We start from the raw sequence: 16,306 nt of genomic DNA on the forward strand, positions 1-16,306 counted from the left end.
CCCATTATGAATGACTTTACTGGATTGTGTGGGTACCTCTTGCACACATTGAATAAGTAAAACATGTTATTTATTGTGTTAAACATTTAAAGTGATAGAAAATTTAGGAACAAATGACCAATACAATTTTAAATAAATACCCTACTGAAAAAAGAAAAAGCTTCCGCTGCAATTTAAATGTGTCTAGCAAAACTTTTGCTCTTCAGCAAAAAAATAAATTTGATGACAAACAAAATCTGCCCTCCAAATAATACATGTATTGCGTAACTTTTTTTATTTGTGACGTTTTGAGGATCGTTCAAGACTTTTTCAACCTTGATTATGACTTATTTTTTTAGGTATAAAGAGAAGTGGTATAGAATGTACATTTATTGATATAGAGGCAATCGAGCAAAAAGCAAAAAAACAAAATAAATAAATAAAAAGAACAAAAATAACAAAACGCCAACTATTCAAGAGCAGTAAAATCTAAGGTAGGATGTGTTTATGCTATTAATATGGAAAGATGCCTCGATTCTCTGTGCCTTAATTGGAACTTTCTAGTTGTCTCTCTTACTTGGTATAAGGCAAAATCAAGATCCTGTCCTAAAACACTGGGTTCTCATGTATTGTGTATATATTATGGTACTTAAGATCAGCTCACCACAATTTTTCATCAAATCAGTGTTTTCAACCGTCATAAAAAGATGTACATAATTTGGAAACTTTAGATGATGACTAATGGTCAGCACTTCATGGAGATCTACCTTAAATGACTACTGCAAGTAAGAATTGGACTGATGCATATCTGGGCAATTATGATACAAATTGAGATAATTGATTTCTGTTGTCATCACATGATCTCTGTATAGACCAGACAAGACAGACCATAGCTGCAGTAGTGGTTCGGGGTGTGTACAATACTCATGTCCATTTTCTGTATAGATGTCTGACGAGATTATATCGAGCACTTAAGAATAAAATTGGCATTTAGGGACCTAATACGTGTGACTATAGTGAAGGGGTTTCTGAAGGTCATTTACAGTCTACTTTATTCTCAGTAGAAATAAGTCATGTCTTTTGAACAGATTTACTGGTAATTATATGCAAGAGATTTTGCAAAAAACTTCCAGCAAAATAATTGCTCTGAAAACAATTAGCCTTGCACATATATTGTATACACATAGATTAAACATAGATTACACATGAAATGAAAACCAGTATGCCCACCTATTCCAAAATGCAATGAATGCAAAGTTTGGTAGAATGGATTTGCCTACAGATATTCCTTAGGTATACTTTTGTCCTTGATACCTACAGGCAATGCGTATCTGATTAACATTTTGAGACACATTTACATTTATTTCCCAAATTATCAATATCTTGGAATAGATGACATACTACAGGCCCTCTCCTCGTTCAAAGAGCTTGTACATATTTTGGCACCAATAAGTGATGTTATGGATGCACTTTTAACCTTTGTTGGGGAGAATTTTCATGTGCTGCTGATTTCTCTCTCTCATATTAACAGACACAATAATCAAGATAATAGCAATGCTAATGGACCCCCAACCTTTCCCCCTTAATATCCTCTAACTATTGGAAAATTGGACCATTGTGGATAATGGACGATATGTATTTATCAACAATTTCATATAAAACAGTCATCCAAAGATAACACTGGTGAAGCAGTAATTTAAAACATTCATATTAACATTGACAGCATTAAACTAGAATGAATTGCATTATGGTTTTTGTGTTAAGAGTTCCATCCCTTTTTGGTGTCATCTTGGATTGACCATTTTTTTCTGATGCCCTGTAGCCAAAACTAGAGCAATTCAAATGCCAAGGTCAAAATGCTTGGTTTAATTTATAAAGACAACACATATTTAATAGGAATTTCCCTCTTTATTTTTGAATCACAGCAGCTAAATTTACAAAAGCATCAACATCTTTCTAATGTCTTTAGTAAAGCCAAAAAATTATATTCTTAGAATAGTACTCTTGTATTCTATGATTTATTTTCAATAATATGGATTACAATTGATAAATAATGTGATTACAGAGAAAAAAAAAACCCACACATATTTGTTCCACCTTGAACTGAATTTTTTATACTGATTTGAAACAAATATCTCATACAAGATGGTGAATACAACATGACTTAAAAACATGCAACCGACAATCAAAGAATGAATAATGTCAAACAATGGGATGATCTAGATGAACTATGATTGCCTCTCTTCACTGTGTGGTACCTTAATCGTTCCAATATAATTCAATAATCGGCAAGTACCTTTTGACGGCTAAAATCAATTCAGAAGTGAACAGGGTGCAAAGTATGAATGAGGTTCCGTCGTAAATGATGGATGCTGAAATCCATTTTATACAATTTAATTAGGGTGAGGTATGGTCAGTGACAGAAAGCCGATATGAGATTTCAAAGAAAAAAAATTAACCTTGCTTGTTTTGAACCCTGTGAACAATTGATGAAATAGATCCTGACATTTTGTTTCTAAGCATCAATGGCAAAAAACCAAGAAGTGGACCTAAAGTCCACAAGGATTGATGCAAATTAGACCACTATGATTGGAAAAAACATAATACATGAAAAACAGTGGCAGAACAAAAACCAAAACTTAAACATCAACTAAACACATTAAAACAGAACTTAGAATGAGGATTTACCTGCAAAACAAGCAGCTCACAAAATCACACACAAAGTTAACGAGTATTTGAATGGTAAACTTAATTATCATAAAGTTCCTGCATGGTACTTAATATACACAATATTAGAGGAGTAATGCAGAAAAAGAACCAATTCCGAACAGTTTTCCATTAATAAATAATAAAAGATAAAATGATGATGGTATCATTTTTAACAAATCAAAATTTAACAATTTTTACTGCGAGTTTTACTATATCGGGGTCAGTATGTGACATAAAAATCTCACAAATTAAAATAACAAAGCATACAGCAAAATGATGTGAAAGTCAACATACAACAAATATATGGAAAAACATTAAACAAAATATCTAGATTCAAAGTTTCACACATTAAATACTATCAAATCAACAGAAACATAGCCTAAAAATGTATAGTACACAAGAGTTACTTCTTGAAAACAAAATTAGGAGAGAAGAGCAAATTCATCTCATGTAGGAAACAATAGTGATTTGATCATCCCTCCATTTCAATGGAATTTTTCAGACCAGCTGACAAAAAAATCAAATCTGCTTAATATTTCCATTAAAATTGTCATTTTATCCTAATTGTGCCCTTTGCTAGTATCCTTCATTGGAGAATGTGATATTTTCATATTTGTATTTTCTGCTCAGTATTGCTGCAGTAATAGCATGGTCAGCCTGACCAAATCCCTACAAAAAACAAACGATCAATCATCACTCATAGCAACGTAGACAGAAAGGCAAATATTTTTCTATAATTTAAAAAAAATCACATTCACAGGCATATGTGTAGCACATAAATTTTATATTAACGTCAAGCGAAAACAGCATTCACATGTAATTCTCACATCAAATTTTTTTCTTACAGAAAAAAATTCTCATTATCAAAAAGCTGATGGCAGTGTCCCTCACCCCCCCCCCCCCCCCTTAAATTATTTAAACAAGCTGCTAGACTTCTGCTAAAGAGCATATGTTAAGCCAAATTTAATAACTTTCATAGAAAATGTTTTTTTTAAAACTATCTCTCTTTTAAAATGGTTTGAATATGCAATTTTGATTTCCCTTAACCTCAGAATATTTTCGAACAGGTTTGGTTTTCTCAACTTTGTCGTTCTATAGATGAATGGTAAAATGTGAAAAGTTTGAAAAGAAATGTATAAATAGACCGATGACAAACAGCATGTGATCAGACGGGTAGCTACAAATGAGTAGCTTAAGCCACCTTTAATCTGCCCTCTTCTCTGATTAATATAAAAAAGTAACAAACTCAATATATATTTTTTGACAATTTGCAAGAGTTTGTTGTTGTTGATACAGATCTTTTATTCAATTTAATTTTTTTGTGCAACTTCTAACCATTGATCCAAGGTTTATACACTAGCTGAATTGGAAGAGGGCGCACAAACAATTTTTAAAATCACATGGTCTTCGTCAGAACGGTACATGTATGTATTGCAGATTACATGTAATAAACCTACACAAATACAATTGCACACAACGGTAACTTGCCTGAGAGTAGCCATAGATCTGCAGTTTCTTCTTAACTGGGTCGTGTTCTATCCGACCCCCTCCAACACACTCACAGTCTAGACCCTTACCCTCGATGTCTGGACATACTTCATCGTAAACATCCGCTAAAAAAAAAAAAAAAATGTCATATTTCCTTCTCAAGTAATTAATATATTTATTAATAATACTCGTAGTCCTCTGTAATATCATTTATTTTTTTGACATGACTAAATTTTAACAATTTACATTATGTTGGTACATGTAACACCATGTAGAACCATTTTAACAGGACCTTGGACTTTCGGTTTGATGTAGCTATCTATTTTTTGCGTCAAAACAAGTTACAAATGACGCAGTTTCAAGAGAAATATGAACCGATTGCGTAGTCTTTGCTCAAAAGCCAGACAAATATTGTTGATTTCAAAGAGCCATGGCTGAGTGGTCAGCAATGAAATAGACAGGCCTACGTTACAGTGCTGTTTGACACAACTACCCAAAGTCCAAGCTCTTATTGAAATGAATCTATTTTTCCCAAACATAAAATATTTTCATTGATTTGCTGGTATTAAAAACATACATAATAATATATATTTACATCTTCTGTGTATTTCTCCTTTCCTTTTCAAGAAATTTAATCAACCTCGTATAGCCAACAAAAAAGCTGAATCACAAATCAATTTGTCCGCATACTGTAAACATATCATATTTGGCGAAATTAGTTTTTGAAGATATTTGCGTGAATTTGAATTGGCGTATTCCTGAATGTGACTATTCTTGTACAGATATGCATGGCATTTAGCGATGTGCTTGATTTAGCGGAAGCCTATTCCGCCAAAAGCTCAATACACAGCCAAATGAAATATGTTTACAGTATTGAAATACCTTTAACCTTTTTAAACCTGCCTCAATCCCATTATTTAGCATTAATCAGTTCATTAGGAAATAATTGTAGTTTATTCAAATAACTATTACATGTACAATAATTCTTGTAAAATGTGAATGTAATAAAATGGTGTCTTATTTGATACTTTTGATATTAACAATGCATAGATTACTTTATGATTGATAAAAAATTAAGCTTCACTTAAAGTAGGGTCTGCGCAGATTCCAGGGACTAATGTCAACAAGACTTGTAAATTGTTGACCTTCAAAATAATTTGGCAAACCTTGGCTGGTACTTTATCATAAGAAGATACAAATCGGCTGAGGTGTGACTTATAAACCTTCCATATAAGAAAGAATAGACAGTTCTTTCTACACAAGATCAGAAATAACGATAATATACATACTGTGGAATCATTTAATTTCGTGGGGGCCAATTTTTGTGGATTGTGGGATTTTTGCTTATTTGAGGGGATGTAATTTCGTGGATGGTTCGGTTTTCAGTTTAAGAAGGAAAACTAAATCTTTTATAATTTTTTGTGGAGGATGTAAATTCATGGGTGAAGACTACCCACGAATGCCACGAAAATTGAGCCACCTTGAATTCTAATGATTCCACAGTACTTTGCTCTTTTTATGTGGATAATTTAAGATAAATTCAGAATCGATGTAAGTACTGGTACCTGTATAAACATCATAAGCTTTCTTTGGTGGTTCATATTGGCTATGAAGTTAGCAATCATTGTAAACTTGTATTTTTTCTGCAGTGTTTGCTACATACTCACATACCAAAGAAAGCATTTACGAATTGTGTAGCTGAATGCATTCATCAGATCGTGATCCACATCAAAATTACTGGTTTAACATAATATTTTCATTTAAAAAAAAATGATTGTTACATCCATTAATGAAATTATATGATAGGAAACTTTGATGATTTTACATGTAAAGTCACAAACTGCGTGGTCGTCAATTTCCCTTGATTAAAAACTTGCAGGCTCAACATGAATTGATTGATTTATAAAAATTATATAAACAAGATTTTCTCTTGATTCATGGTTGTATGCTTTGAAAAAACACGTACCCAATTAAGACTGTGTGCATGTTCAATTAACATCAGGTATAAAAATAGATTTGGAACAAAGTCCTCATTAATAGAATTATCAAGGAGCCTTGACTCAAGGCACAATAACATGATTATTCTTCTAACCAACAACCTTAAAATTTGGTGTAATTTTTTGTTTTATTAAGTTTCATGGCCAGAAGATTCATAGGTGGGGAAATAAAAATACTGTGCACTCAATAATTTCCTGCCTTTATCAATAAGCTAGTGTCAGTAGATACGGCTAATTGAATGCAGACAATAAACATAGGATTCTGATGCGAGCTTACTCCAATTTTTGACATTTTTTTTCCTGGGATACAGACCCGACAGGACTGTATGCTCTGCAGGGGTAGATAACAATGGAGGCATCTTTTGACCTAGAACACAGCGTATACCATCCAGGAATGTGATAGTCATGTGCAGATACAATAAAAACTTAAAACAGCTCCACCAAAACACAACCGGTCCCCACTGCAGCTCACACATTTTCTCTAAATTTAATTAATTTCCAGCTTACATCCACAATATTTGGCAGAAAAAAAGCCAAAGATACAGAGGTTGATCACTCTCCCTTATCTTTGGCCAAATGCTTTCAGTGTATCCAAAAAAAAAAAAAAAGAATGAATGAAATTGATTCTCTGCTGATAAACTGATTGCAATAAACTAGATGCAAGGGAAAATCATTTTGAATGTGTTAGAGAGGGTTATAGAATTTATCCCTCAGTTAATGAAGTTCTTTGCAAATACTATAAAACACCAATAAATTGTTCACGGAAAGTAGAGCCTATCCCCACAGAAGACTCTCAATTCACTAGTGAACATTTTAGATTCTGGATCCCAAAGGTTTTAACAAATCCTGCTGATCACTTGGATGTATCTATCTCATTTTCCCTCTACTGGCAAACACTAATTTTCTATTGATTCAGAAAATGGATAACAATGTCCAGCCAAGTGTCTATTACTGTCAAATCATAGCGACCAATTCCGAACAAAATTTGACACAAATTACATTCTCTAAAATTTTAGTCATATGCCCTTCTTCTGAATAGCTGTGTGTAGTTTTACAGTTGTTAACTGTGTTTGAACAACAGATATTTTACTTATGGGGAACTCCTTAGAAGAACCCCAACAGGTGCGTCTGCCAGTCAGTCTTGTTAAAAAACTCCTTACAGTCTGTTCGAGATCTCTGCATATTTAAGTGGCATTTCATTGATAAATCCTGTACTATCCCAAGTTTGACTTTTCCCCCATTCCTTAGCCTCATCAATTACCAACAAGTCAATTCTTATACCCTTCTTCCAGTCAAAGAAACTGTTTTAGGAGTTCAAGCACATGTGTGAAAATTCATCAATTGCAGAAAAAACATATTGAGCCATCTGTACTTAGCTCTCCTATTCATGTTCAAAAAGTTCTGTAAAATCAAAGGTTGCTGGGGGGAGTGAGCTGCTAAGATATTTACACTCATTGTATAACTATTATATTTCTGCAAGTAAATATATAACTTTCAGCTTAAAACCTGCCCCATATATCACCAAATACTTTAAAAAAAAATTCAGCAATCACTAACAGTCTGATATTGTGCTATATAACAGCATTATACCATGCTAAGTTAGATTCTCAAACCTGCCTACACAAGTTCATATCATACCTCTATCTATAATAAATTAACGTTACATAAGCATATGAAAGATAGTATATATTTTGATAAACAAAATAACAACTTTATCTAATTCATAGATATGTTTCTTATCATCACCAGTAGATCTTGACTCAAAACAGATATGTACCGGTACACTCAGTCGTAAGACATCACATGGAAAATCCAGACACCAATCCACTTTGTACAAAGAAACAACCTCATGAAATATTTAAGAACCAAAGTCCATCTATAAAATGTTTGAAATGTCATGAAATCTCAGGTTGCACTTTCTTGAACACGATGAAAGATTCCAATTTCAGTCTCTTTTCCGAATCTGCTGAATCCTACACAGTTGTACTATAGCTAAATAGTAATTTTCTACGACATTTATTCATTAAAGAAATATACTATTAACAGATGACTTAATATCCAACTAGCCATGTGATGCTGGTACAGGTATGTAAGTTATGTCATTGAGAAATTCTTATTACAAAGAACATATTGACACAACTGACTTTTGTTAATAGTCAACATAAACCTCTATTACAGCCAGATCTGTATAGAATCTGTCATAAGGTACTCCAATAGTACAGCAGCACTGAACACAGAGTTATCGGTACATGGCATTTGGCGTCCTACATATGAGGGTCAATCAAAAAATACGAGGACAATGTGGCTGTCTATCATACATTTTTCATGAAAGTCATACTTAACAGATTAATCTGTGCATCAACACTTATGTTATTGATATGCGAAGTTTTAGTCCATTTGATGAAACGGTATTTTTGTTACCCCTTTTTAAAAACAACATGTTTTGTCACCACGGCGCACGGTAACGTTCAAAACATGACGTCAAGATAAAACACGCACAGTTTATAGATATACCCCATCTTTATATCGCGCTTAGTCTCTTTTGCCTTTTTCCTTACAATTTAAAATGGCACTGAACCACTTGACATCTTATTTGCACACATTTGTTCGAGAATCATAAGTTAATTCTTCAAAGTTTTCATTTTCTAACCGTGTATCTCTTAGTGTACAGTATGGATAACCATGAACGTCGGTTGACGTTACTTATTTTTTGACCAAATATTTACAGATATTTTACTCTCTTCCGGACAGTATCATATTCAAAATACAATTACCATCACCCCCAAAAAAATTCTTACAGTTAAACACAAACTTGCAAATAATTGTTGCCTTATCTTTTGCACCATTGAGCATTTTCATAGCTTGTATCGGCTTTTTTGTGAGTTAAATCTATTTTGTTTGTACTTCTCGTTGCGCCGTGACGTCTGGCGACGTCGATGTTTTTGGTCAATTCTAAAGAGGACTATCTGTCTTTAGTTACTAAAATCTGTTTGACAAAACAATATATCCTGTCATTATTTGGTACATAGAATACCATGACTATACTTAATTTGAGGTTTTCAATGTTATTTGGTTTTAAGCCCAATTTATAGAGATATTACTTTTAACATTATATGGTTTATTGTTGACATAACACAAATTTTGACCGTGCGCCGTGACCTTATTTTTGCAGGATTAGATTATAAATGATTCTTAGAAATAAAGGAATATATTAATTTTTTTTTCTTGCAAATTGTTTGAAACTATTGCTAAATTATGTCTACCAAATTTAGTAATGATATGACGTTAAGTAACATAGCTATGACAAAAGTCTTCGTATTTTTTGATTGACCCTCGTATTTGAATAACCACGGAAACAATACCTTGATGGCAAATACACCACAATATTGATGCTAAATATCTGAAACTATGTTGTATTTTAAGTAAGGAAGACAATATATTTTTACTATAATGGATCAATGACTTATCTACTTTCATGTGTATCTGTCAACAGCATACCCATCAATAAGTTTAGCTTCTATACTAATTGGCCATTTCCTATCTATGCTGACCTTAGTATCGGGTGTTAGTATTTTTAACATCAAATCAATTTTTCTAGCTCCTACCCAGTAATAAACATACTGGTCAACAATGGTAAGTCAACTAATTTAAAAATTAGGATGTCAATCATTTTATGCAGGTACTGAGTACTCTATTTTTCTAATCGATGTAACAGCTATTTTACCCATAAAAAAACCCAACCACTCTAACTATTTGCCAGTCTACCATTCTCCTTATCTACCCATCATCAATTCTCCCCATCATAATGTCAACCAATCTACCCATTAACAAGTTAACAAATCTACACATAAACAGGTTAACCATCATACCTATCAATAGGTCAACCATTCTACAAGTAACAAGTCAACCCTTCTCCCCATCATAATGTCAAACATTCTACCCATCAACAAGTTAACAAATCTACCCATCAACAAGTCAACCAATCTACACATTAACAGGTCAACCATCCTTCGTATCAATAGGCCTACCATTCTACACATAACAAGTAAATCATCATTCCTATCAACAAGTCAACCAATCTACCTATCAACAGGTCAACCAATCTACACATAATAAGTCAACCATTCTACACATAACGGTGAAACCAACCATCCTACCTATCAACAAGTCAACCATCCTACCTATTAACAGGTCAACCACCCTACAAATCAACAGGTCAACCATCCTACAAATCAACAGGTTAATCATCCTACCTATCAACAAGTCAACCATCCTACCTATCAACAGGTCAACCATTTTACAAATCAACAGGTCAACCATCCTACCTATCAACAGGTCAACCATCCTACCTATCAACAAGTCAACCATCCTACCTATCAACAGGTCGACCATCCTACCTATCAACAGGTCAACCATCCTACCTATCAACAGGTCAACCATCCTACAAATCAACAGGTCAACTTATCTATAACCAAGTTTAACAAACTTGGTCTATACGTCATCATCAGCCATCAATTCATTTACTAGTGATGTGTTCTTTAATGTAAAATTATCTTTTGAATTGATATTCAAATATTTGTTGATTCAGCATTATACTTACAGCAAACTGAATACTTTATCAAACTGAAGAACCAAATTTTATCTTCATAAGATTAAACAGGAGATAATATTAAAAAAAGGAATTTTTTCCCCCCACATAATTTGATGGGTGACCTTGACAAAAGGATTCTGGAATTCCCAAAGCATTGCCGATAATGTATAAAGGGGTAAAAAAAAAAACAACCCTAAAGACACTCCTGATGGATCACATTTTAGCCTGCACCACTGTGGGATATGTATTACGGTACATGTACTAATGATATGTCTTGCATTCTATTGGGTGAACATGAGCTGGCAGAGTTTATAACTATTTCTTTAGAGAAGTTAGTGCCCCTACAATACCCAATTCTTGTGCAATTATTGAGTCTGCAATGAATAATAGGGATAAAACCCCACAATATATTGAAAGCAAACAAAAACCAGTACCTGTCGATATTACCTTTAATTACAAGAAAATCTGGATTAATATCCAAAAAGTTGCAGGCATAGTAAATTCAAAAGCTACTTGAATATAGATAACAGATGGCCAAAGATCATTATGGAAATATGAAGAAAGCAACAGATATATTACATGATAATGTATACGTGTAATTACTGCCTGCCACCTTAATGAACAGAGTCTTGTGCCAATATACATGCTGAGGAATGTGGTATTCTTACAATTTATAGAGTTCCCACAATGCATTTCTATGCAGTCAGAGGCCAGGCCGGTGTTCCAGGTTTTAATCTAGTCAAGAGATAGCCTCTTAGCAAACAGTGATAGCAACTGCACACCCCCATACTAATGAGGGCAGCATCTCCTGCCATCCTGTCAGATATACTGTACAGTGAGGAACAAGACAAATGAATGGCTTAATTGATTCATTAATGTTTTCTTACAAAATAATGGGAAAAAAGGCTTTCATAATGCATGTCACAATGCAACATGACCAAGTGGGTGGTAAGGGAGATGAGTTATTTTTTCTTAGGACTAAAACTGTACATGAATGAATTGACATCTACAGAAACTTAATCATTTGTGCCAGAGACATATATGCTATAATTTAAAAAAATATTAAAGGACATGACAACTTCCATAAGGAATATTGAGATACTTTATTGAAAATTAATTTGTAGGCAACTGAAAAGAAAAGTGTCATTTTCCAAGCAATATGAGAATTCTAATCTTTATTGGGTTTTTTTTTTTTTTTAGGAATTCGTAAATGATATATTTCAGACAAATATATGCAAATCTTGTTTTGATAAGATTTAAATATGACAAAAAATAATAGAAAATGTCATATCTTCCAAGCAATGAATAAAAAAGAACACCCAAAGATGAACTCTCTATAGACAGATATATACCGAGACTGTCTGTCCCATACCAGACAAACCTTGCATCACAACATCTAATGATGACAGTCACATATCTTAGAATGCCTAAAAATGATCAACCAGTATCTAGATTCTACAATCATTCATGTCAAAAACCAAAACATCTCAGATTTTATACAGAATGTCTATACCATATCAAATATCTAGTTAGAGCATCTGTTGATGAAAAATCAACTTGTATAGACAGTCTATATCTTGTCACTCACAACTTCAAGGAGAAAAGGTTGAGTCTCAGACTGCCTGAATGATTTCTTAAGACAGCCTAAACCAAATATCACTCAAATCTCAGAGTCTGCTTGTACAAAAGGCTGAATGCTGATCCCTGTCTAGTTAATAGTTATTATATTATATATGGTCATGTCAAAGAACTAAAACAGCAATAATTTTGAACAGTTCTATGTCAACCAAATTCAATTGTCACACTCGTTTTGAAATCTTTAGCAAAAACATCATCAATAATCTTCTAGACTCCTTTAATAATCAAAATCTGTTCTCGTAATATAACAACATAATGCTGACCATCCAGGTGGTCGGTCTTGGATGCATCTTATACATTGTATCATACAATCTCCGCATTTCAAATAAAAAAAAAATTGAATATAAGCCATAATGGAGATAATATTGAAATTGAAAATCCTAGTACATGTGTTAATCTTTCACCAGGACAATAAACTAGTGGGTAATCAATGGTCTCCTCCGGGATTCTAGTTCACTCAAAAAGATATTGGCAATTAAGTTCATCTGGAAGGGTTTTTCCTTTGGATTGCAATCAATGCGGATGCTTCAAGATTTCGAAAGATTCTGAATAAAAACTTGATCATTTCGCTACGAGATACTCTGACAACATGTAGCCCCCCTAGCCTTTCCTACTCCTGAATTTCTTTGATAAATCTCTTTACACTTCAGCTGAACCTGTTGTTCTCAGGATGTACACACCATCTTAGCCTGCCACTCCGTTCAGGAATTTACTTCTGTACACGTCTTCTGTATTATCTTGGGGAAAGTGCCCCCGTACGTCTTTATACTTATATAAATCCTGTACGGGAGTCTTCTCCACGTTATCTCTGAGCCCCTCTCTCTGTACATCAGCGTGCACCAATAAAATTTCTGCGTGTGCAGCATTTTCATTGAGGCTGCCGTGTACTCTGGTACATGGAAACAAGACTTACTCGAACCGACAAACGACTTACTGCTACAAGCCAAACATATGTAATGACAGACACAGTACAATTCTATTTATCTTGTGCTGCATCCACCTCACAGGAGGGAACAAAGGTCTACTGTTTACAATTACCTGTCTGTTGGAACACCAATAACGAAGGTGAATTTCAACACACATGATATAGGGTCAATATGTTTTTCTGTATTTTTGTATGAGGTTATATGCATATTAAAAACTTATTGCCCCTTGATTTGTATGCACAACACAAATTATGTTATAAGAATTGTACACTTAGTAACAAATTATATTATAAGAATTGTACACTTAGTATTGTGTCTGAAACGGATAAACATTAAATCAGTAAATGTATGTACAGGTAATGGTAATTCAATAAACCAAAGATCCTCCTCCTTTCCTAAAGTTTGAAGGTTTTTTGCATATAGCAAAACCTGTTTTATGCCCCCCTTACTTTCTCTTCAAGGAAGCAATTAATCTCAATCTTCACCATTATCATTTTTTTTATCAAATAGTGTGGTTCCTAAGATATGTTGCAACACAAAACACTGCCATATATTTTTAGAACAATATTACACAAGATACATGGACATGTGTGTGCGTGTGACTCGATGGTTAACCACATACATGTACATGGTAAAAGATAAAAGAAGGATTTTCAAGAAACACAGAAACTTTTATACCGGATTCCAACAATGCCGTTATGCAATATTGCTATCCCTACATGACCTAACATTACGACTAGAGGCAGGGTGCAGTATGTGATTCACCTCCAACAGATGCCTATGTGTAGGGGAGGTTTTTTGGTTGGGAAGAGAGAGAGAGAGAGAGAGAGAGAGAGAGAGAGAGAGAGAGAGAGAGAGAGATATTCTGAACATATTTCTGTGGTGGCAAAGATTTTGTAGCAGAGAGAGAAAGAGGGATGGGTGAGAGAAGACAGACTCTGCATCTCCTCCCTGATTTTTGCAAAATTCTTTATCTTCGTTGTGTAAAACATCTCTTCAATCATAATAATACAGGGGAATATTATTCACTTCAGTCTGCAGGGTTAAATGCTCTGCAGTGCTGCAACTGTTAATTGTCTGTGCGTGATCCTCCGTACATATATCAGCGACGAAGATGAAAATTGTAATAATAATTACAAGCCGATTCTATTTTGTAAGCTTTCAAGATGTCAATTTTTACAACTAAATTTATCTATACATCCACTCTTTCACATTTATAAGCATTTCCTTTTCATTTTGTAAGGATAACTTGCCATGATTCAGCTCCAAATGACTCAATTTTCTTTCTTTTTGGCTTCAGTGACAAATGTAGTTATTGATGATTGATAATCCTCTTGAATGAGTGAGGATGGGTTTGCTAAATAGAACCTTACTTTTCTGTGAGAGGGCAAGAAGATTCATCTTTGAAGTCAGAAGTGAGCTCTCAATAGGGAACAGACAAGCACAGGAATAGTCAGAGGGGGGAAAACTTGCCGCTGACAGTCCAAAAAGTTGAAAATTTATTACACTTATCACAACTGTTGTAGATCTATGTATTTTTATTTGTACATTTTCCAAAGGTGAAGAAGTGCTAGGATATACATTTATAAAGTTTCACTAAAGGCTGCCAAATTTCTTGAATCTCTATATCATAATTTATGTAGTAAATGGAAAGAAAGGAATGCAATGCTGCTATTTACCCCCACTCATATAGTAGCTGCTTCATGAATTGGTTGGGAGGTAAGTAAATAATTGGTAAATTTAGATTCCAATTCAGAATTTTTCCTTGTATAATTATTTAGAAACTATTCTTAAGTAAAAGTACCAGCTATTACATTTGACATTTAGGTTTTAACCTGGCATTAAATAGATTCATCAGTTCTATGTCCCCTGGCCTAAGTGTATAAAATGCATGCCTGGGTCATCACAGTATTCAAATCTAAATGGTAAGGAGGCATTTTGGCTGCCTTCGTTATTGAACAGATCAATAACTCATCAATTCAAAATAATTGCAAGAAAATCTATAAAATCCTGCAACTCATATTCTATATGAGTTGCATTTCTATAATGTTCACATACCTAAACATGCAACAGAATTTTGACAAAGAATTTTCAATAATGTTTGCAAAAAAAGCCTAAAGCTACATTGTCTATTATGATAATAGGTCCTAACGTTATATATAATATACTGGTTTTCAACACTGGTCCAGATTCTTAATTTACAGCATCCCATTCACACACTTTGAAAAAAGTACACATTTTTGACTACTCTGGTGGCTGAGAAATTTATAACCTCTTGTAGATCTGTGCATGGTTCCTCATTTTCTCTGAAGTAATCTCTACATTGTGCACGCCATTCCAAATTATCTCAGTACACATCTCTAACGGTAACAAGAAGGCATTTACTTACCGTGGTAGTCGCATCTGGCGTACCCTCTCACTATGTGCTTAAATACCCGATCCCCAGAGGGGTCGTGCACCTTGATCAACACATATTTGAATTTTCCACTCTTGTCTATGTCGACATCAGGTATCGTCATTAGCTTGGCATTCTTGTAAGCTTCGGGTGAAGCTATTGCAGTTGCAGCAACAGACATTTGGACGGACAGGTGAGAAAAGTGTCAAAATAAGATGGAAATATTAGAATGTACACAGAATCACTCGGATTGTTAATGTCCTCCTTTGAGCGAAAACACGGTGAATGTTCGGCAATTCTTCAAGAGCTCTCCAGAGTTAGTGAACTCACTTTCGGCAGCGTGTCGTTGTAGTATGTGAGCTGTACGTAAGACAGGTGTTTTCCTGCCGCTCTCTCAATTTTGATTGGCTTAGCCGACGCAAAGGGAATTCCGTACAACGTCTTCTACGGAACCCAATAAACGACATAAACATATTGCGTGTATAAGGCTATACAAGTTTAAGGTGGAATAACACATCATCACGAAATGGCTGACCTCTGGCCTACACGAAAGGGACCTACACTCGCGTGCCAAAAGTATGTC

General features: G+C 34.1%; 1 protein-coding gene across 1 annotated transcript; it reads right to left on the reverse strand.

The window, feature by feature from the left end:
- Positions 1-3,085: 3,085 nt before the first annotated feature.
- LOC105328285 (14 kDa phosphohistidine phosphatase) lies at positions 3,086-16,078 on the reverse strand. The gene is made up of 3 exons (XM_011429079.4): positions 15,718-16,078; positions 4,177-4,301; positions 3,086-3,357 (listed from the first exon to the last, which is right to left on the reverse strand). The coding sequence occupies exons 1-3, from the start codon at positions 15,902-15,904 to the stop codon at positions 3,265-3,267; spliced, it is 405 nt and encodes a 134-aa protein (XP_011427381.1). The 5' UTR covers positions 15,905-16,078; the 3' UTR covers positions 3,086-3,264.
- Between the last annotated feature and the right edge of the window lie 228 nt (positions 16,079-16,306).

The sequence above is a fragment of the Magallana gigas genome, chromosome 2 (assembly GCF_963853765.1).
Source record: "Magallana gigas chromosome 2, xbMagGiga1.1, whole genome shotgun sequence".
Taxonomy (NCBI): domain Eukaryota; kingdom Metazoa; phylum Mollusca; class Bivalvia; order Ostreida; family Ostreidae; genus Magallana; species Magallana gigas.